We start from the raw sequence: 21,761 nt of genomic DNA on the forward strand, positions 1-21,761 counted from the left end.
GAAGTTTGAGCATTACTTTGCTAGCGTGTGAGATGAGTGCAATTGTGCGGTAGTTTGAACATTCTTTGGTGTTGCCTTTACGACTGGAATGAAAACTGAACCTTTTCCAGTCCTGTGGCCACTGCTGAGTTTTCCAAATTTTCTGGCATATTGAGTGCAGCCCTTTCACAGCATTATCTTTTAGGAATTGAAATAGCTCAGCTGTAATTCCATCCACCTCCACTAGCTTTGTTTGTAGTGATGCTTCCTAAGTCCCTCTTGACTTTGCATTCCAGGATGTCTGGCTCTATGTGAGTGATCACACCATCCTGGTTATCTGGGTCATGAAGATCTTTTTGTATAGTTCTTCTGTGTATTCTTGCCACCTCTTCATGATATCTTCTGCTTCTGTTAGGTCCATACCATTTGTGCCCTTTATTGAGCCCATCTTTGCATGAAATGTTCCCTTGGTATCTCTAATTTTCTTGAAGATTTCTAGTCTTACCCATTCTCTTGTTTTCCTCTATTTCTTTGCATTGATCACTGAGGAAGGCTTTCTTATCTCTCCTTGCTATTCTTTGGAACTCTGCATTCAGATGCTTATATTTTTCCTTTTCTCCTTTGCTTTTTGCTTCTCTTCTTTTCTCAGCTATTTGTAAGGCTTCCTCAGACAACCATTTTGCCTTTTTTCATTTCTTTTTCTTGGGGATGGTCTTGATCTCTGTCTCCTGTACAATGTCATGAACCTCTGTCCATAGTTCTTCAGGCATTCTATCAGACCTAATTCCTTGAATTTGTCACTTCCACAGTATAATTATAAGAGATTTGACTTAGGTCATACTTGGAATGGTCTAGTGGCTTTCCCTACTTTCTTCAATTTAAGTCTGAATTTGGCAATAAGGAGTTCATGATCTGAGCCACAGTCAGCTCCCGGTCTTGTTTTTGCTGACTGTATAGAGATTCTCTATCTTTGGCTGCAAAGAATATAATCAATCTGATTTTTGTATTGACCATCTGGTGATGTCCATGTGTAGAGTCATCTAGAAAGTAATTTTTAAAGTTAGTTTTCTCCAAAATTATTTGGAACAAAAAAAAGTATTTCTGAACAACTTTCAAACAAGGTTTGCCCTGAGCAGTTTGTTTTGGGACTTGTCCTTTAACGATATCCTTTTAGTAACAAAAAGTGGGGTTTTTGGTGGGGTGATTTCTAGATAGAATGTTGACTAGATGACTAAAGTTTCAGGGGGTAAGGTGTGGACTAGAAGAAGGCCATTTGCAGACTCCTATGTAAAAAGCAAGGGCAGATATTCCCGAGGGGTTTCGGGGAGGTGGGCAGTATATAGGAACTCTCTGTAGTAAAAAATTTCAATTTCTCGGTAAACCTAGAATGGTTCTCAAAATAAAGTTGCCTGGCCTTCCCTGGTGATCCAGTGGTTAAGAATCCACCTGCCAATGCAGGGGACGTGGGCTCGATGCCTGGTCTGGGAAGTCTCCACATGCCTCGGGACAACCACGCCCAAGTGCCACAACTACTGAGCCCGCGCACCCCAGAGCCCACGCTCTGCAGCAAGAGGAGCCCCCGCGGCGAGAAGCCCGTGTGCCCCCATGGGAGAGCAGCCCCGGCTCTCTGCACCTGGGGACAGCCCACGCACGGCAACAGAGGCCCAGTGCCGCCAACAACACACAAACAGATACATAACCTAAGAGTCGGCTGATTAAAAAAAGAGAGACACTGACACTGGGATTCTAACAGAATATGTTTCCATGTGGTTCTAATCTCTAGTCATCCAGGTAGTGGTGGTGGCTGAAAGGGTTTAAAAGTCATAACACAAAACATACTAGGAAACTTTCAACCCAACATAAAAGGAAACAGGTCAAAGCAGGAAGCCTGGCATGAACTGGAGTGACCCCAGCATGTTGACATGACAGGACGTAGTTGGCAGATGGTGCCTGGGGCCTGCCAAGGACAGAAAATCTAAAGTAGCTATTCACATGAGATTACGCAGTTAACCAATCAAAGGGAATAACTTGTGGGAGAAAAAGAATTTTAATCAATGGGTTAAAAAACTTACATAACCATGCTGAGCATAATATTATGCAACACTGACTTCCAGGTAATAACATGAGTTTTTTCCTCTGTGTGGGAACACCTCACCCTGAACAAACCTGATATACCGCAGCCTGACTGATCATTCGTTGCTAGAAGCTCTGGTGCAAGACTTTTTATTTAATATAGCAAACTCCCAGAGTACGTTTAAAATAGTCTGCTCTTTTAAAGCTTCTTTGCACATAATTTTAAAGAGAATATATAAACTGAGGTATATCTGTGTTGTAGTTTCATGAGCACGCACTTCAATTTCTGATAAGGGAAGCTTTTGGATACATCACAATAAAATTTCATTTCATGAAAAAATAATTTAAGTCGTGAGGTATGCGTCCTGAGATCCTACATGCAGTGTAAGCTCCTGGGGTCAGGTGCATGGTGCATGATGGACGCACAGCACAGAATGCAACACGTGGATGGAGCTCCTGAGCACACAAACGCCTTCGTTACAAAACGTGCCGAGCCCAGAACACAGCAAGGAAGTGCCTGTGTGGCGTGGCCCAGGCACTCTATGGGTAGGTGTATATGTGCAAGGATGGGTATGCCACGGCGGTCCTGTGGCTTCCCCTTATGCCAGGATATCTGTTCCCGGACCAGCTTGGCTTCACTGATGGAGCTGGCTCTTGGCTGGGGTTGGTGCTTCTCTTTGGATTGCAAGACACTGTAAATCCTGGCTTCTCTTTCTGTGCAAACAAGATAGAAGAGTTGAATCACTTTGTGCTGCAATTCCTAAAGCTGCAGTTAGAACTGGGGCTGCTGGTACAAGGAGTTAGAGAGAGGTAGTCGCATTTCTCCTCAAATACCAAAGTAGCCGACATTGTTACAGGGCAGGGGTGAATCAAGCATTCACCCTAGTCCCTGAGATGGCCAAAGAAAAGTCCACGGGTGATAGCTTAATTGCTCCGAGAAGCTCAGGGATTGCATTTTATAAGCTGTTTAGAAACCTTACACAAAGAAAGAGAACTTGACTTACAAGGTTGGAGACTGCCCAGAGTTTTTAAACTCTTCTCTGACATACCATGGAAGTCAAACGCCTACATCTCTGTTACAGAAACATTAAACTAGAAATTTAAAGAAAAATGGAGTAGAAGTAAAGGCTTGGATGGCATTCAGCTACTCTGCTGGGCTTAAATGAACCCCAATTTACATGTTAAGCCTCACCAGCATGTTTCAGTGGGGGGATTCGGCTTTAGCCACCTACATACATCTTGCAGTGGACGCTGTATGAGGAAAGGGGACAGTCATCACTTATCAGCGTGTCAGCACAGAATCCTCTTGGACTTGACTTGATCTCCACCTCTCTTTTCACTGTTCTGTTTCTGTGATATCATGGTGGTTGGACTATTTACTTTGTTACTCCTCCTAGAGGATCATGGCCTTAAGGGAGGGCTCATGTTATACAGCCGTCAGAGGGCCCCACATGGTCGGATCTTCATAAGATACTGATGGGTAAATAAGAGCATCATTCTCAGAATCCCCAAGCAGCAGACTTTGGAAGATGGCAGGGATCTGATCTTGAGAAAACCATCCAATCTCTACCTAGCGCACGTGTGCATACTAAATTCCTTGTCATGTCTGACTCTTTGCGACCCTATGGACTTTATCTGGCCCACCAGGCTCCTCTGTCCATGGGATTCTCCAGGCCAGAATATTGGAGTGGGTTGCCATGGCCTCCTCCAGGGGATCTTCCTGACCCAGGAATCGAACTCTCATCTCTTATGTCTCTTGCTTTGGCAGACAGATTCTTTACCACAAGCGCCATCTAGCCACAGTAATACGGTGGTCCTCAATTTTTGCTCCACCTGGACACATGTGAGTAGCACTTTCCCAGAGACATAGCCAGGGTTATTTGAGACCACGTGTTTTCCTGGTTCCTCTGCCTTTTCTAAATCCAACTTGAACATCTGGAAGTTCATGGTTCATGTACTATTGAAGCCTGGTTTGGAGAATTTTGAGCATTACTTTGCTAGTGTGTGAGATGAGTGCAATTGTGCAGTAGTTTGAATATTCTTTGGCATTGCCAGCTGGTTCACCAGCTCTATTTTTTTCTCCTCCTTCTAAGGAAGAATGGGGCTTCCCTGATGGCTCAGTGGTAAAGAACCCCCCTGGCAATATAGGAGACACAGGTTCGGTCCCTGGGTCAGGAAGATTTCCTGGAGCAGGAAATAGCAACCCACTCCAGTATTCTTGCCTGGGACATCCCATGGACAGAGAAGCCTCGAGGGTTACAGTGTATGGGGTCACAAAAGAGTTGGCTACAACTTAGCAACTAAACAAGGAAAGAATGCCCAGGTACAAATGAGCAAGAGAGATGTTATTATAGGGACAAATATGAATTCATTCAAACTTATTCTTCTAAAAAAGCGGGTCATTCACAAACCTCTGTACTGAACGGTCACTGTAACTGGATGTGAGACACCCCTCACACGTGATGGTCGCACCCCAATTTGTTGTTAACATCTCCTGGGTTGAGAATCGCTGCATTCACTACCACTTTTTACCTGAAGTGTTGCTGTGGAGCTACAAAACAATTAGCTGCCTAACAAGTGTTCACTGACACAAAATAAAATTTGCCATGGAAAGTGTTCAGCCCTGGGTGAGCTTCCCCAGTCCTGAGGTGCCTTGTGGGCTGTGCTCCGGGCTGGTCAGGTGTGTGCAGCCTGAGGAGGCAAACCACCTGAGATGTTCGCCTCAACAGAACAAATCCACAGAGACAACACTGTGTGGACTGTGGATCACCACCCCTCCAATCGTATAATACATTTGAAAAACAAAATCAATGTGGGCATATAGATACACACACACACACACACACACACACACACACACACATATATACACATATACATATATTAGGTGAAATACCTGTATTCTGTCTTTATTCTTAGTCAAAATCAAGGTGGTCATATCTGTTGGGTCCAGGGAGGTGCTTTTGCCTCTTCCGTTTAACTGGGACTAAAATAAAGGACCATATTCTCACTAAATTTTCCACTTGGACAAGTGTGTGATTGTATAAAACACACAGAGGACTTTTTATTCATGCATGTTGATTCATTATGGTTCTCTCACTTTGAAAAGAGAGGCAGAATGCAAATACAGTAATTCAAAGAAAAGAAGGGAACTAATACTTACTGAATGCCTACTATGTGCTGGGCACTTCACTCATGTGTTCATGTAGAATATTCTCAACAACCCCATGGTGTAGATAGTACAACACCAGCATTTTTGATGCAGGAACGGAGCCCCGGGGGGTTAAGAAACTCACAGAGGATGCCACAGTGGGGCTGGGATTTGAGCTGAAGGCAGCCTCCACAGCGTGCGCTCCTGCCGCTATCGCACCTGACGCCGAATGGCCCTCGATACTGAACGAAGAAGGCTGCGCTCTGCTCGGGCTCCGCGCTGTAACGTCGTGGGGCCTCGATCTATCCTCCTCACCCACGGCGCAGCGCTCCCCGCAAGGAAGGCCTCACGCACGCTGTTTGGCTACTACTGTACCCAAACCTACTTTATACATAGTAGAATCGCGGATTTTATAGCCACGCTCCAAAGCACTAAAAAGTCGGTTGGATCTGTCCCTTCTGTTTCCTATCGCATCCTACTCTGGACGCTAACTTCCTGCTTACTTGTTAAAACCCCCAGCAGACGCCAGGGTCCCTGAGGCAGGAGGGTGTTTGGTTCGATGCTGCCCTCCCGGCGTTCAGTAGGTGGCCTGCACGAAGTGTACACTTCAGTTTGTTGAATGGATGGACGCAGCGTCCAGCAGCCTGCTCTTACGATTTGGGTATAAAAATCACAATTCACCGATGCGTGATATCAGACTTCGACGGTGTCCAATGCAGAGCGGTGTCAGTGTCCCACCAATGCTCATGTCCCCCTGCTCCCAGCTGCACTGTCAGGGTGACAAGGGGCCACGGCATTCTTCGCCCTGAGGGGGAGATGCACTAATTGGAAAAATCTGAGCAACTGCGTGACAAAGACTAAAAACGGAACAGAGTAGACAGCCCCAAGCTTAAGCGCTTTCAGGAAAAAAAGTAAATCTTGGAGGTGATGGATGTGTTAATGAACTAAATGGTGACAATCCTTTCTCAATGTATATATGTGTGTGTGCGTGCGTGCATGTGTGTATAAAATCACATTGTACACTTTAAATATATTTCCAAAAAAATTTTTAATAACTTTTCTATGCGTGAGTTAAAAAAAAAAAGGCAAAAATAATACCTTATTCAATCTTGATTTTTCATATTTCATCATTGAAGAACTGGCATTCTCTGAAGTTCTGAAAAAGGCAGTAGGCTTTTGCAGAGTAGAAGGAAATCCTGCCCTTTCCTAGAAGGATTGCAAAGAGAACAGTTTTCAGTTGCTCTGTTATAATTAATCTACTCACAACAGACCCAATTCACCCAAGAGCGAATCTCCCGTCTCTGAAGGCCTTTTCATCTTTGGAGAGCAAGGGGTGTGGCGTGGGTGTGGCCGTGAGGAAGGAGGTGCCCAAGTGACCTTGGCCTGCACCAGGCCTGATCTCTCACCACCCAGCCACTCTGGACTGGCTCTTGCCACCACTTTTCCACCACTACCTCCTTCCTCTACAAATCCAGACTTGGTGGACTCCTGGACTTGCTGTGCTAGAGTCTAGTGTAAGGGCCAAGCTGAAGTATGCTCAGGGATGTCCAGAGGACCCACGTCAGTTGTGTCCAACTCTCTGCGACCCCATGGACTGCAGCACGCCAGGCCTCCCTGTCCATCCCCAACTCCCCGAAGTTTACTCAAACTCATGTCCATTGAGTTGGTGATGCTATCCAACCATCTCATCCTCTGTCATCCCTTCTCCTCCAACCCTCAATCTTTCCCAACATCAGGGTCTTTCTCAATGAGTCAGTTCTTTGCATCAGGTGGCCAAAGTTTTGGGGTTTCAGCTTCAGCATCAGTCCTTCCAATGAATGTTCAGGACTGATTTCCTTTAGGATGGACTGGTTGGATCTCCTTGCAGTCCAAGGGACTCTCAAGAGTCTTCTCCAACACCACAGTTCAAAAGCTTTTGCTTTTGAGGACCCAGGTAAGAGCTCTGAAATCCACATAGAAAACGCCCCCCCCCCCGTCCCATTTCCCATTCCCTTTCTGGTTTAGAGTAAACCTCAGCTCTTTCTTGCACCCACTGAGGAACACTCTAACCAGACAGCAGACGTAGGCATTCTTACTGGGGCATCTTCAGTCAACTTTGACTCCAGCATCAAAGTACGTCTCTGATACTGTTTGTTTCGCTGTTTTCTCGACTTAAGTGCCTTTTTTTTCTTCTTATACATCGTCTTCTTCTGATTCAACTATTTCAGAAAGTACAGAGAAATTAGCCATTGAAGGTTCCAGAGAGACACCCACCCATAGGGAGCACTCTTTTCACACAATGCTTAAGACAACATTGCTAACCCAGTATGTGGGCCCTCACAGAGTGTTGAGTTGTTGTTGGTTTGGAGAACCAAAAAACAGTTCAGTTACCTCATTACTAGGGACCCCTCCCCACTTAACACGCCAAATCCCCCTATTATAGATATACTGCCAAAGAGGCACCTTTACCAATAACCAAATGTCTGTGATATAAAATGAGAAAGCACATTACTTAAGGCAATATTGGCAAGTACAGACGATACTGATTACTAGCTGTGTGATCAACTGATACAGTTTGTTACCACAAGGTAGCTTTAATAGTTAAGCAAATGAAGCTTGGTACTAATTTTCCAGTTACCCATGGTGTGGTGAAGCTTATTCGGATGCTGCTGTTAAATCTAGCTGAAGAAATTGTAGGGTCTAGTCTGATATGGCTGGCTCATCTGACACAGCCTTAAATTCACCCTAGGATGAAGATATTTCTTAATGTAGCTAGGAAATCAAATGCATAATAAGCCACAACAAATATTTTGCTGTCTCTAAAGCTCTTATAATATCTATGTAAAAAAAAGTCTGTGACTAGACAGGGCAAAAATATCAATATACAGAAATATAGAAAACTACCAAAAAAAAAAAAAAGAAAACTACCTAAGACCATGTAAACAAAAACACTTTCCAACACTTTTAAAAATGTGTGTGTCGCTTTTAACAACCTCTACCTCTTAACATGGTTTTCACTTTAAGTTAAACATTTCCCCCTCACTTTTTGTTAATTTTGGAATACATGTGGAGTCCTCGCATTTTTCCTCCCTAGGTTTTAAAGAAGAAAGTTGCAAAGGACAAAAAGAAGGACTCCAGGGCAGGGTAACCAGTTAGGATGCTATTACTATATTTTCTGCAGATCTTAGGACAGTTGAAAATTCCTCCCAACTATTCAGTAGTGTCAGGCTTTTTCTTAGGCTGCTACTTCCTGGGTGTCAGAGTCTCTATAATCTCACCTCATCCGCTATGTTCAGTAGGTGAACAGGGAGGCCATCTGAGAGGGAGCTGTCAGAACCGCTGGTGCTGTTTCCAGAAGGAAAGGAAAAGGGAAAGACCTGTCATTAATTTCCAGGATGTGTAACACTGACCAGAATAGTGGCATGGGGTGAGGACACCTGGTCTGCTATTTGCCCGCAATGTGTATTTCAATTACTAAGAAATCAAGACAAGCACAACCATTCATTCATTGCGAACACCTCGGCATGCCAGGCAGTGCACCAGGCACAGGAAACAGAGATGACCCGTGTGGCAAAATAAATAGTGGCCAGCTGGACAAAGCTGCCCTTGGCAGTGATTGGGAGAGGCTGTGGGATTCTTAAGGAATCCCACAGAGAACAGCCCGAGAGAAGAGCAGGGGGCTGTGGTTTGTCTGAGAGCAGGGGCTCTTTCCAGTGTGCGATGCCCGTCTAGTCAGTACCAGCTCAGAGAGCAAGGATGTGACTAGTTACTCTTTAAGAATGCGTTGAAAATACAAAGAGATACATTTAATAACAAAAGATCTGTAGGTCACAGATTAGGAGCATTACTTTTAACACCCCAAATCCCCCTTGGAAAGCTTCAGATGAACGTCTAGGCTGATCTGAAGTCCCCCCGCAAACCGTCATCTCCCCCTTTCTTCACAGGCTGGGATGAATAAGGACTCAGAGAATGCATCCTCTTCATCATGTCCTCGGTTTCTGAGCCGCGTTCTATTTTCTCCTCTCCTGGGGTGTGGTTGGCGAGAACTGAAAGCTGTGCCCTGTGACACGTCCTCCGTATATGAAAAGCGTCTTAGGCACAAAACTCAGATCTCTTGGGAAAGGACAGCATCCCCAGCCGCTCTTCTGCTCAGCCCTTTCATTCTGTCCGTGCTCCTCTCCCTCCTGTCAGTGCACAATGAGGAGCCCTGCAGCAAAGCAGCGGGAAGGAAGCTCTCGCTTCTCATAATTCCCAGCTCCCTGTTCTCACAGGCTTTTCCAGTCTGAGCAGCAGCCTTTGAGGCCGCCAGATAATAGCCTCTAAAGTCCCTTTTGGAAATAACACAGAACATTAACAAAGGGGATAGAAGCGTGAGACGCGGTATGCCCCAGAAGATGTCTAAAATGACGTGTGTGCACACTGAGACACAGCCACACTGGGCCTGCACACACAGCCCGCTGTTCTGTGTGATGCCGGGAATGGACCGAGCCCCATGGAGGCTGGTGCTGAGGCTGGCAGACTGGATTCAATAATTCTTCACTAAATCCATCAGGGTATCCCTGCTGAGCATGTCAGGATGCAGCCAGGGTGCTTTTGAGTCAGTCCCCACTGGGCCCAATGCGCAGGAGTTGATATGCAGGGAGCGTTTTGTTTTTGAGACTGCAAGTGAAGAGGCCTTGGTGCAGGGGTCCTTGTGAGTCAGGCAGAGGCTTCTGGGAGAGTGCAAGAGGCGACATGGCGAGTGCGACGCCCTGCCTGGCCTGATGGTCTGGTTGTTACGGTTCCTAAAGAGACTGTTGGGAGACTGAGTCGGCAGAACTACTTTGGGGCCACAAATCAGGGCTCTCTAACCCTTTCCAGAGCCGAGAGGAGAGGCTAACAAGGACCAGGCACTTAATACCTAGTTGTTGAAAGAACAACGTGTACCTAAGTGTGCCATGATTTTATTCAATACTTTGCATCCGAGGTTCAAAACCAACACAACAGAGCAAGCAAGACAATAATTTAAAAAAATAGAACCTCTCTGGTTTTACTTTGAAATGAAGTTTGATACCTGGATTCAACATCAGACAAAGAGATGTCACTCCAGCTTCTTTCTAAATCCATATCTTGTCCAAGTTCCTTGAATTTCTTATGGATTTCCTGTTGTAAGAGCTCTTTAAGCTCTGCCAGACACTGCATGAACTATGGAATTGAAAAAAAAAAGCTATTCTTGATTATTCATTTATTTATTCATATACTAACTATGCTGAAAGGCACTTTGTTTATTGCTGGGAACACAGGGATGAGTAACTGTAACCTCTGCTACTACAGGCATGTTAACAGTAAGTTACATGGGCTGTGGGAACAGGCAAAAGCATTTGTAGGGAAGAATGTCAATGAATACTGCTTTAGCCATTCCCTTGGTTATAGTTAATAAACTTCTTGAACAATGCAAAGGTCGGATTTGCTTCATATTTTTGAGTAGCAAAGAAGGAAAAGTTAGAATGGGGTGGTTCAGATTTTGGCCTCTGGCAAATCTGATTTAATAGGCCCTATGCTGAGGTCAAATTCTCCTTTAAGTATTTTTTTATGGTACAGTTGCATCCAGAGTGGTGCATGTCACGTGTTCCCAGGGTGGACATTTCAGAGGGGGCATGAGAGATGAGTTAGGGACCATGAGTTCAGGCTCCCTTTTAAGAAGGCGAACAATAAAGGGAAATAGAAATAAGCTCCTGGAAAAACAAGGCCAAAGGAAGCCTCTGTTTGTGATTTAGGATGGGGGCAGCTTGAGAACATCTGCAGTTAAGAGGAAGAAGAAAAGGTAAAAAAAAACAGAAACAGGCCCAGAAAAGAGAAGAGGTGATTGATAAGGCAAGACCTCAGGGAGACCACGGGGGAGGCTGGCAGGTGCACTGAGGGCAGAGACGGTTTTGGAGAAGAGAAAGGACGCCTGATTTTCTGAGACAGGAGGGAGGGGAGCGAGCTCCGGTGCTGCCACAGGGAGGCCCAGGAGCGAGGGAGAGGCTGCATGGGAGGGGCGCTGCGGCCCCCACTCCCGGGGAAGGACGAGGGCTTACCGTTGGCCGGGAGTGTGCAGACTGAGGTTTCCTCACTGTCTTTGATTATAAAAACTTCAGAAAAATAGGAGGAGGAAAATAAAGATCACCTGTCACCCCACTGGGCTGACTTTGGACCCGTGTGACAACGATCCCAGTGACATCACCGCCTGTCTTGAGAGCCCATTTTTACCTTGGTTCGGTCAGGATCACAGAAATCGAGAAGGGTGTCACAGACGTGATAACCCAGGGACTTCAGATCCTCAGTGGTAAAATGAGTGTCTCTTTTATTGCCTGGGGACAAAAAAAATCCATAGGACTTCTTACTAAGTCTTCATGAGCAAATGCAAATCTAATTTATGAATAATATCTCATTAAAAACACCACCTCTGATTCTAGAATATTATGCTTCTGGTCAGGGTCTCTCTCTTAGTCCATTTCAGGAGAATCTTTGACAATGATCAAGTTTACATCATGATACCTAAATTACTGAGGTTTTACTTTGTGATAAACACTAGGCCAAATGCTTTATGAACACTATCTATCTCATTAGGTAGTACCTGTAATACAAGTACTAATATTATTGCCAGTTAAAGGAAATTCAAAGGGCTTCCCATGTGGCTCAGTGGTAAAGAACCTGCCTGCCAATGCAGAGCCGCAGGAGATGTGGCCTTGATCCCTGCGTCGGGGAGATCCCCTGGAGGAGGAAATGGCAACCCACTCTAGTATTCTTGTCTGGAGACTCCCATGGACAAGGGAGCCTGGCGGGCTACAGACCATGCAATCGCAAAGAGTCAGGCACAACTTGGGTGATTGAGCATGCACGCAAAGGAAACCCAAACTCAGGCCTGCTGTACTTCCAGGCCCTGAGCAACCGCTGTGCTGTACTGCCCCATCAGTATATTTCACACTCATATTTTGGGTTCTCAAATTTAGCATTAAAGCACAGACAAGAAAATCTTCTAGGTCAATTATCTCCCCAACATTCAAAGGGATTTCACCTTGCCAGTGCTTGGCTTGTCTTCCTCTTGCCATAATGGCCCGTGATCTACCAAAGACAGCTTACCCAGGGTGGACCCGCCAAACGTAGACTCCATGGTGTAGCTGTTGAGGATCCCCATCCGCCACATCACCACGCGTCCTGTTCCTTCTTTGCACTTTTGGACTTTAAAGTTACAACTGTGAAAAGAGAACTAAAGAGAAATCCAAACCCTCTGTTAATCATAAACTGGCAAATGTAAGATGTCTAAAATTCACTAATATGGTTAAAAAAAAATGGAAGTATCTATTAGTTTCTAACATATGCTCCATAAAATACCAAGGGGTGTCATAGATATTACAGATGAAAAAATGAGTTCTGCAGTCTTGTTGGTCAGGGAGATGAAGGTTTAATCCAATTAAACAGGCCTTCTCTGCAGGACCTCTCATTTAATGTGTTATTGTGGACTGTGACTCTCACTAGGGGAGAGAGTAGATTCTGATTTTTATTGCCTGTGAACTCTTCCTTTCCTTTCCCACCTTCCCCAGGGACATTCTGTAGGACTAGGGTTCCTTCAACACCTGTTTGGGAATGCTGGCTTACTTTAGTATTCAAGGCACCAGCCAGCCTGAGATTTATTTTCTACCCCTCCCCACCTTGAACCCTTGGATCTAGAACCCTTATCCTCTATCTGTGATTTGTGTATCCCTCACCCCTATAACCTCTGCCCAGACTCTCCCACCTCCTAACACTAATGTGGTCCTGGCTTGGAGTTCAATAGCCTCCATCGTATTTCATGATCACCCCCAACTCTTTTCCTCATTTGGAATTTGTAAACATATATTGGGTTGGCCAAAGAGTTTGTTCAAGTTTTAGATACTGGGTTCTGGATATGATTTCATTTGAAGAAAGAAAGAGATTCCTGGAAAAAATAAGAAGATTAAAAAAAGAAAAGAAAGAAAAGAGGCAGGGAGGGAAACAGGGCAGAAGGAATAAAAGCTTCCGTTTCCTTTTTTAACAAATAAGTCGCAGATATGAAATATTTGTCCTCTGTATATTTTTTCCAGCCACACTGCACAGCTTGTGGGGTCTTAGTTCCCTGACCAGGGATTGAACCCAGGCTACAGCAGGGAAAGAGCCAAGTCCTAAGCACTGGACCCCCAGGGGATTCCTTTGTCCTATACTTTTGTTTGATTTTTTTTCAGGCCTAATTATTTTTAAAGGGCCATTTTTATTCCTATTCTCTTTATTTTGGCTGGACCAGGAAGCATGCAGGATCCTAGTTCCTTGATCAGGGATCAAACCCTCACCCCCTGCAGTGGAAGTGTGGACTTTCAACCACAGGACCACAAGGGAAGTCCCTGTCTTATATCTTTATGTAAGAAAAATCTGTGCTATCATTTAAATACTTTTCTAAACCCAATCTAACGTCTTCTTTCCAATGCCAATTACACGTTGTGACTCTATTTCTGGTGTTGAAAACTGACTTTTAAATCAGCGCAGATACAACTGTCACAGAGCTATTACTCAACCAACCACTAAAGACTCTTAAGCTGTTTTTATGAGTCCTCTACTGCCTTACAGTCATTTGTGATCTTGTATTACATACATGTTTCTGTAGAGGCTCATATAACATGAGCGTTTTGTCTTTCAATTCCTTCTTCCATTGCCAGCCACAGGGTGGAAGATGGTAGAGAATTCTACCTACTATGAGTCTGAACTTACACCCAGGGCAAAGCAGCCAACAGCCATTTAAAAAAAAAAATCATCTTTATGGAGATATTATTCACATACCGTACAATTCACACATTTGAAGTGCACAATTCAGTGGCTTAAATATCTTCACAGAGTTGTGTAACCATTACCACAACCTAAGTTTAGAATATTTTCTTACCCCAAAAAGAAATCCAGGACACATCATTAGCTGTCACACACCCTGCCACCCTCGGCAATCACTCAACCACCTTCTGTCTCTACAGATTTGCCTTTTCTGAATGTTTCCTAGGACAGAATCATATAACATGTGGCCTTTTGTGTCTGGCTTCTTCACTTAGCATAATGTGTTCAAGGTTCATCTGAGTCCGGGTGTATCGCGGTTCAGTTCTTTTTACTGCCAAATAACATTCCATTGTGTGGACATACTACAGTTTTATTTATCTTTTCATTGGTTGATGAACACAGTGTTATTCTCAAAGCCACACTTTTATAAAGTCTTGAAGTCCAGCGCTCTGGGATTTACCCAAGATAATGAAGGGCAACAAAGTGGCAAATCAGACACTGCATACAGGAATGGATGAGTTATCCTCCTCCCTCAGTCAGTGGACAGGAAATTACCTTTCGTGCTTACCTTATCTGGTGCGTTTTTGCTTAACATTAAAGGAAAGACTCGCTCATGAAGCCAGAACTCGCGATTGGTGTTATTGCAACCATACAGGAAGATGTTATTCTTCCGGCTGTGGCCATGGAAATCACAATACAAGAGAACCTCCCTTTCTTCAAGAAGTCTATGGGGGGGTGCAAACACAGGACTTAGTCAGTATACAAAGGCATGAGAATAGTCAAGGATCCCTTGGAGTCTCTTCCTTAAGCATGTCTGTTGATACTTTCCCTCCCAAGAAAATTTCAGCCCGTAATGACCTTCAAAGGACCCCCAACCTCATCCCTGATGTAAACATGTCTCCAGCACTCCTTGCCCTGCCAGCCATGGAAAGCAGAGATGGGCAGGCCTTGTGGAAGGAGAGAAGAAAATCCACTGAAAGAAAACCCACCCTGGTGCCGACCTGTGGAAAGAGGGAGACAGGCAGAGAGGGGAAAGAACCAAAGGCAGCCTTGGTTTCTGACATTCCAGGGTTAGTTCCTCTAAGACTCAGCTCTTGTCTCTGGATGACCAGGACACCTATTCAATCTTCTAAACACAGTTACCTTCTCTGTGATGATGGTAAAAATGCCACACCTTTACAACATGCAGGGGACTGTGCTAAGTAGATAACATGGATTATCTCAGTTAAGCCTCACAGTAACCACCCAAGGCAGGTATTATTATCCCCACTCTACAGATAAGAAAACTGAGGCTTCCGTGGTCACAGAAGCAGTCAGTAGTAAAACCAGGTCTCAGACCCAGGCCTGCCCAACTCCAATATACACTCTGAGCCATTCTGCCTATCAACCCAAAGCTGCTCTCAGCCATTCACACAGATACGGTGAGAAGGTACGTGAGTCCACATATTTTTATGTGCTGCAATTTCAGGTCCAGTGAAATGGAAGCTTCTTTAAGGTGGGTGCTGTTATATCATTAGTCTTCAACTACTTTTACATTGGCTTAGAAAATGCAAATTGATTTATTATTCTTTCTTTATAAGAGGATAACAAGGAATTCTGGAGAAGGCAATGGCACCCCACTCCAGTACTTTTGCCTGGAAAATCCCATGGATGGAGGAGCCTGGTGGGCTGCAGTCCATGGGGTTGCTAAGAGTCGGACACGACTGAGCGACTTCACTTTCACTTTTCACTTTCATGCACTGGAGAAGGAAATGGCAACCCACTCCAGTGTTCTTGCCTGGAGAATCCCAGGGACGGCGGAGCCTGGTGGGCTGCCGTCTATGGGCTTGCACAGAGTCGGACACAACTGAAGCGACTTAGCAGCAGCAGCAGCAACAAGGAATTCAGACTCTGCAACCAGAGAACTAGCTGTACGACCTTGGGCAAGTCTCTTTACTTCTCTGGGCCTTAATTTCCTCATCCTATATAAAATGGGGACATCAACTGTGCCCATCTCACAGGGCGAATGTGAGACTCAATGGGGCATGTGGGAAGCACTGAGAATACTGCCTGTTGTACACAGGAACTGACGAATGGTTAGGTACTATTATTATTATTACACAAATCTCATCATGAAGACCTATGAACTCCCTGACTTTTGACCTTTTACATTCAATCATTTCACTTGTAAGTAAAACACCTCTAGTGAAATACTCCATGTTTAGTTTCAACCCAGAGATAAGACATGATTTAAAAATGTGAAAACTAACAAACCCACATGGCTGCAAAGAGAACATTACAGACTGTCCCCAAAACCATTCCTGACTCCTATGTCATTGGGAAAGAGCTCACACATTAGACAGAGCTGACAGTGTAAGACCAACGGACAGAAGCCTCACCTCTTGATCATATTCCTGGTGTGCCAGATGCAGGGGAAAGAGTCCTTCAGAATGGTCTTATAATGCCGGTTCAAGTCCCTTCCAGCCAGCGAACACCGATAATTCCCCACGATCACTCCGTCTGGATTTAACATGGGGACCACTTTGAAGATAAAGATATCTCTGAGGAGCTGAGCATCTGGGGAGTTGCTTAGGATGAAGTCCAAAAAGCCTTTCATAATCCAGGAGCCATTACTTTCTCCGGGGTGCACGCGGGCAGTCAAGACCACAGCTTTCTTCGCAGCTGCCTCTTGAGGGGTCCGGGCTGGGTTGGTGATGGTGAGCAGGTAGACGGTGTTTCCTGCTAGGCTCCTACACAAAGTCCGGAGCTTGCAGAACTGAGATCTGACGGGGCTGTTTGCCACCGACAGGAGGAAGCGCTGCAAGTCAGTGTAGGTGTATGGGTAGAAGTGTGCGAAGAAGCAAGTGTCCTGGTCATGCGGGAACCGAACGGTCCACGTGAGGCAGTACAAGGGCTGCTGTCCGTCATCCGCGGTGTTCCTGTAGTACCTGATTTCATTTCCTTCTCTCCTCCAGCCAATGCTGTGGGTGCTGGCATCCAACTGGGAGTACATGAGCGGCTTCATCCCTACAGTATAGAGGCTCTTGGGTTTTAGCAAGTTGACGATGGTGAAGCGATAGGTGACATCTTTTCTGGTGTTCTGAACTCGAAAATAAAACCACTGAGTGTGCTTATTTGTGTAGAGGTCAGTTCGCAAGGTGAGTTCATACTCAAAGGTGTTTCTGTAATAGAGAACACAGAAGCACATCTCTGTAACTCCACTCGCCCCTCACAAAACAAATACTGTTTTCTCCTGATAAAAACAGGTCTTACTGCAACAGAAAAGCCTGCTATATCAAACACTTATTTTCTATTTTCCCTAGTTTGCCAATTCATGGATCAGGCCAGCAGGAACTTGGGGAAAGAAAACTTCTTCGGAGTGGGACAGGAAGCACGTCGAGACCGACACTGCCGCGCAGCGTGGTGGGGAGCCCGTGAGCGCCTGGGTGCCTTCCAGGAGTGTCCGACGGCAGTTTCTAACTACTTCAGCAGCTCTCTCTGAAATGCGTGAACAGTAGTGAGGCCACAGCCAGTGCTGCCTGTGAGCTGCACTCTGGATATCATCTCTGTAGAGGAGGCCTGTAAGCCCTCTGTGCTGTCTTTATACCTGATCCTCACTTATTTGAAGATGAGGGGACATTTCTGGAAAGCGTTCACCTTGTTGAACTTGCAGAAGACAGAATACAAATGCCAGAGATCATGGAAGGATGCTCATCCACAAGCAAAACTCATGAAGTGTGGACTAAAATAGGATGTTCCTTCTGCCTCCATCTCATTGGCATTCCAGAGCTGGGAAACAGGCACTCTCACACACTGCTGATGGGGACTGAAATCATGTTGGGAGGACAGCTGGACAACAACTAGCATTACTGAAGTGATCAAACCCTGACCCAACAATGTTATGTCTAGGATTTGTCTCATAACACCACCAATACTTAAAAATACAAAGGCATAAGGGTATTCATTCATTAAGCCAAACACTGTAAACATCTTCATTTCCCATCAGTTGGGGAAAAAGGCGAATAAGATATAGAGTATCCATATGATAGGACAACATGAGCTATTAAAAATAAGGAGATGCATCTGTGGTGCGGCCATAAGAAAACATCTAAAACTTGTTAAGTGGAAAAAAGCAACATGCAAAACAGTATGTATTTAAAAAAACAAACAGTATGCATACTATTTTTAAAAAACATGTAATCTCTACATATTACATCTATCCACAGAGAAAAAAGTTAATGCATATACACAAAAATTAATACATATAAACAGTTGCTGCATCTGGGAGGTATGATTATAGGACTTCAACTTTTTATGTTAGGTATTTATTAAGGAGCTTCCTTGGTGGTTCAGCGGTAAAGAATCCACCTGCTAACATGAGAGATGTGGGTTTGATCCCTGGGTTGGGAAGATCCCTGAAGAAGGAAATGGCAACCCACTTCAGTCTTCTTGACTGGAGAATCCCATGGACAGAGGAGCCTGGCGGGCTAGTAACTAAACAACATTTTTATTAAGATTGTAAAAAGTTAATGAACAGAAACCCTAATTAAATAGAATTGGGAGACCAGAAGGGGGAGCTCTCAAGCCCTGCAATGATAGTGGAGCCCAATAGGAAGAACTCTTTCCTTCCTGGTAAGGATGCAGCCAATGAAAAGCTACGAACCTTTTGTTTACTAAAGCCTCCCAACTCCCTTCTCCTCTCAGCTACCTGTTCTCCCTCCCTTGCATTACAGGACTTTCGTGGCTCCCTGTGGCTGCAGACCCCGAACTGCAATTCTCTGTCGATCTTGAATAAGGGCATGTTTGCTGGAGAAATATCTAACAGTCTATTTCAGGTCCATAAAGCAAATTTCAAATGTGCACTAATTTCTTTTAGAAGTAGAAAAAACAGTTTGGATAATTTTTTTTTTTCTAGAGGAAAATATGAGTCACAATTATTTCATTCTTTTTCATTGTCCTCACAATCATCTCTCATCACTTTTCTCTTTTACAAACACACTCCTGACTCCTTAACATGATTCCTGAAGACACTTCTCAGTCATTTCAGTCATCATCCCTTTGGGAAATTCCTCTCTGTTACTCACACTCTGACAGCTTTCTGCAGGTTCCCACTCTCAAACCTTGATTCAAACAGCAGAGTATTATCTTCTGGTCCTTGTAAGGAGACAGAAAGTTCCTTGATAATTCCCCGTTTGCCTCCCACTCTGGAACTGGTAAAATAGCAATCTTCAGTGGGCACTGTGGATGAGATATATATATTTAGTCCAAGTTCCACTCAGAATCCATTTATCCAGTACATGTTTTGTTAAGCACTATTTTAGTTTAACAACAAGGAATATTTAAATAAGAAATGTCTATATTCTTAGTAGTCAACGGCTTTGCAAGTGAAGCAAGTAGTTATTTAATATTCATTGACTTTATACAATCTTGCATCACTTATATGGATAATTTCACTTTGCAATTATTTTTTACTATACTTGCGTTATGTTGTCAGACATTAGCAATATCTGCCAATCAACAGATGATTGACATCAACAAAGATCCTGACCATGGGGCAGGATGGATACATGCACTAAACAAATAGAAACATGTACAGGGCCTGCTTTTATAAGTAGATAATCTTTCATTAGTAGATAGATTCACATTATGACTTTTGCTTCTATATGCAATCTTGTCACTGTGGAGACTTAGAGAGTAAGTAATTTGGATAATAAATGAAAGCAAAAGAGAAAGTGAGTATAAAATGGGAGTAAAAGCACAGAGGAAGTAAAAGCAGAGAAAGCAGCAGAGTACGTATGATCCATTTAAGAGCTGGAGTCCCATGTTGTTCAATCTTTTCAAGGAACCATAATCAATGTACAGACCAGCAACCAGATGTCGTTAATAAAGGAATTTCAACATTTTCTTGAGCCTCTTAGGTAACATTAAAAATGATCCAATTCATAGCCCACAGTAACATATCTCAAAAACAAAACCTCTTTCTTATTTAACCCACAACATTCTTAGAGCACGTGGTTGCTCTAGGACTCCTAACTTGACAAACTCCCAGATTCTCCCTGGAGCCCCATCTTCTCAGTTTTCGTTTTCTTCATTCCTCCAGGAGGGTGGGCTTAACTCCACTTGATGAATCCAAAGGCAAGATCAAGACAGCTGCCGCAAATGTGTATTAACAGGACAATTCACAAAAGCTGCCGTATCGGGAGAATGAGCTCTCAGCCCCAGGGTTTCTCCCTCTGTAGAAATACGTCTGGATAGAACCAATGAGGCAGTGGGGATCCGTGGTCATCTGGTTTACTGGAAATGACTACAAGGTCACCGACAGGTAAAACAGGCTTATGATACCAAGAATTTCTTGAGGTCCTAGGAGCGATACATCCCCTATTATCACTCAAGTCAACTGACTTACAATCTCAGATTTTATTTAAAAAAATTTTTTTACGTGGACCGTTTTTAAAGTCCTTATTGAATTTGTTACAATATTTTTTTCTGTTTTCTGTTTTGGTGTTTTGGCTATGAAGCATGTGAGAGTTTAGCTCCCCAACCACAGATTGAAACTGCACACCCTACGTTGGAAGGAAAGTCTCAACCCTGGACTGCCTGGGAAGTCCCCTGATCTTAGATTTTAAAGTCTCCCAAAATCCTCCTCAGACGTTCCATAAGGTGGAGCTAGGTAGTTGCTTCATCTTTTCTACCTCACTGAATATAGTAAGTGTTGCCAAAACAGTGAGATGAGAGTCCAAAACCAAGGCAACTGGGAGTAGAGCGTGTATAACCACATCTCAGATGGACCCTCTCTGCTAAAATCCGCTCATTTTATTTTTCCTGTGGTAGGAATGTAAACCCATTGCAGCTTCCTCTTTACTATCTCTTGCTGTTTCTTAACCTTCCCCCCGCGATTTTATTAACTTACATTCCATTTCTACTAATTACACTTGGTACATATTCCTCTTCTAATAAAATTGACTTCTCTTCTGACCATTTCTATCTATTGATTCACAGCTCTTTTTTTTTTTTTTTTTTGTCCTCTGAGGCATTTTATTTGTATTATATCCCTAGAAAAAGAATCCAGGGATTTCCCCTCCTGTATGTTTTCGTCTTGCTTCTTCATGGTCCATGATGCCAGCTGAGGTTGTCAGTACAATGAAACCAAACTGACGGGATGGGAGCAGGTTATTCTGCCATTTTTCTAGATCTTTGAGTTGCACATCAAATCTAGGGCTGATCACTCCACACTTATTTAGCCTGCCTGTGAGGTTCACAACAATTTTCCCAGCCCTGTGATCATCAATGATTTCAAATTCGCCAATGTAACCATGCTTAATCATCACTGTTAGAAACCTGACGATGACTTTGGAGCACGGCCTAATAAGGACCTGCCGTTTGCCTCTCTTTTCAGCATTGTTGATACTCTTGAGAGCATCGGCCAGGACATTCATGCGCACCATTCTGGCAGCACGGAAAGATGGCGGAAAGGGCTGATTCACAGCTCTTTAACATGACATCTCCTTTCTGCCTTCAAGGTTACTATTACCATCTGCTTCACATCCTCCCTGGCACTTGTTACTGTCCCTACTGTTGTTATGGCTGTTTTAGTGAGTTTGAAGTTGATTCTTCCTTTCCATAAATATCCTTTTATCAATAAATATCCAGTATCAATAAAGGATATTGAACAGAGGAAATTCTCGGTTTCCAGTTTTCAGAATGCTATCATGAAAGGCTGGATTTTGTCAAATGCTTCTGCTGCACCGACTGAGATGACTGTGTAGTTTTTTCCCTCTTTGTTCTATTAATGTGGTTTGTCACA

General features: G+C 44.1%; 2 protein-coding genes across 9 annotated transcripts in view; both read right to left on the minus strand.

Annotated features, from left to right (window-relative positions):
• Window positions 1-2,007: 2,007 nt before the first annotated feature.
• AGBL2 (AGBL carboxypeptidase 2) overlaps window positions 2,008-21,761 on the minus strand; it is a 30,097-nt gene continuing 10,343 nt past the window's right edge. For 7 of the 8 annotated variants that reach the window (XM_055547116.1, XM_055547118.1, XM_055547115.1 and 4 more), the window contains 11 exons: window positions 19,042-19,195; window positions 16,357-17,139; window positions 14,547-14,703; window positions 12,287-12,413; window positions 11,414-11,514; window positions 10,236-10,366; window positions 8,461-8,527; window positions 7,279-7,401; window positions 6,302-6,409; window positions 4,949-5,038; window positions 2,008-2,766 (listed from right to left, as the gene is read on the minus strand). In XM_055547116.1, coding sequence (XP_055403091.1) covers window positions 2,593-2,766; window positions 4,949-5,038; window positions 6,302-6,409; window positions 7,279-7,401; window positions 8,461-8,527; window positions 10,236-10,366; window positions 11,414-11,514; window positions 12,287-12,413; window positions 14,547-14,703; window positions 16,357-17,139; window positions 19,042-19,195 — 2,015 coding nt within the window. In that variant the 3' untranslated portion in view covers window positions 2,008-2,592. The remainder of the gene's footprint in view (window positions 2,767-4,948; window positions 5,039-6,301; window positions 6,410-7,278; window positions 7,402-8,460; window positions 8,528-10,235; window positions 10,367-11,413; window positions 11,515-12,286; window positions 12,414-14,546; window positions 14,704-16,356; window positions 17,140-19,041; window positions 19,196-21,761) is intronic. The other variant, XM_055547120.1, reaches the window with a different exon arrangement.
• LOC129627668 (40S ribosomal protein S15a-like) lies at window positions 20,995-21,441 on the minus strand. Its single transcript, XM_055547124.1, has one exon. The coding sequence runs from the start codon at window positions 21,400-21,402 to the stop codon at window positions 21,010-21,012; it is 393 nt and encodes a 130-aa protein (XP_055403099.1). The 5' UTR covers window positions 21,403-21,441; the 3' UTR covers window positions 20,995-21,009.

This window comes from Bubalus kerabau, chromosome 15 (assembly GCF_029407905.1).
Source record: "Bubalus kerabau isolate K-KA32 ecotype Philippines breed swamp buffalo chromosome 15, PCC_UOA_SB_1v2, whole genome shotgun sequence".
Lineage (NCBI taxonomy): Eukaryota > Metazoa > Chordata > Mammalia > Artiodactyla > Bovidae > Bubalus > Bubalus kerabau.

Bases quoted from the DNA above. Each gene is read 5' to 3' on its own strand.
- LOC129627668 (XM_055547124.1), bottom strand. From the start codon at position 21,402: ATGGTGCGCATGAATGTCCTGGCCGATGCTCTCAAGAGTATCAACAAT.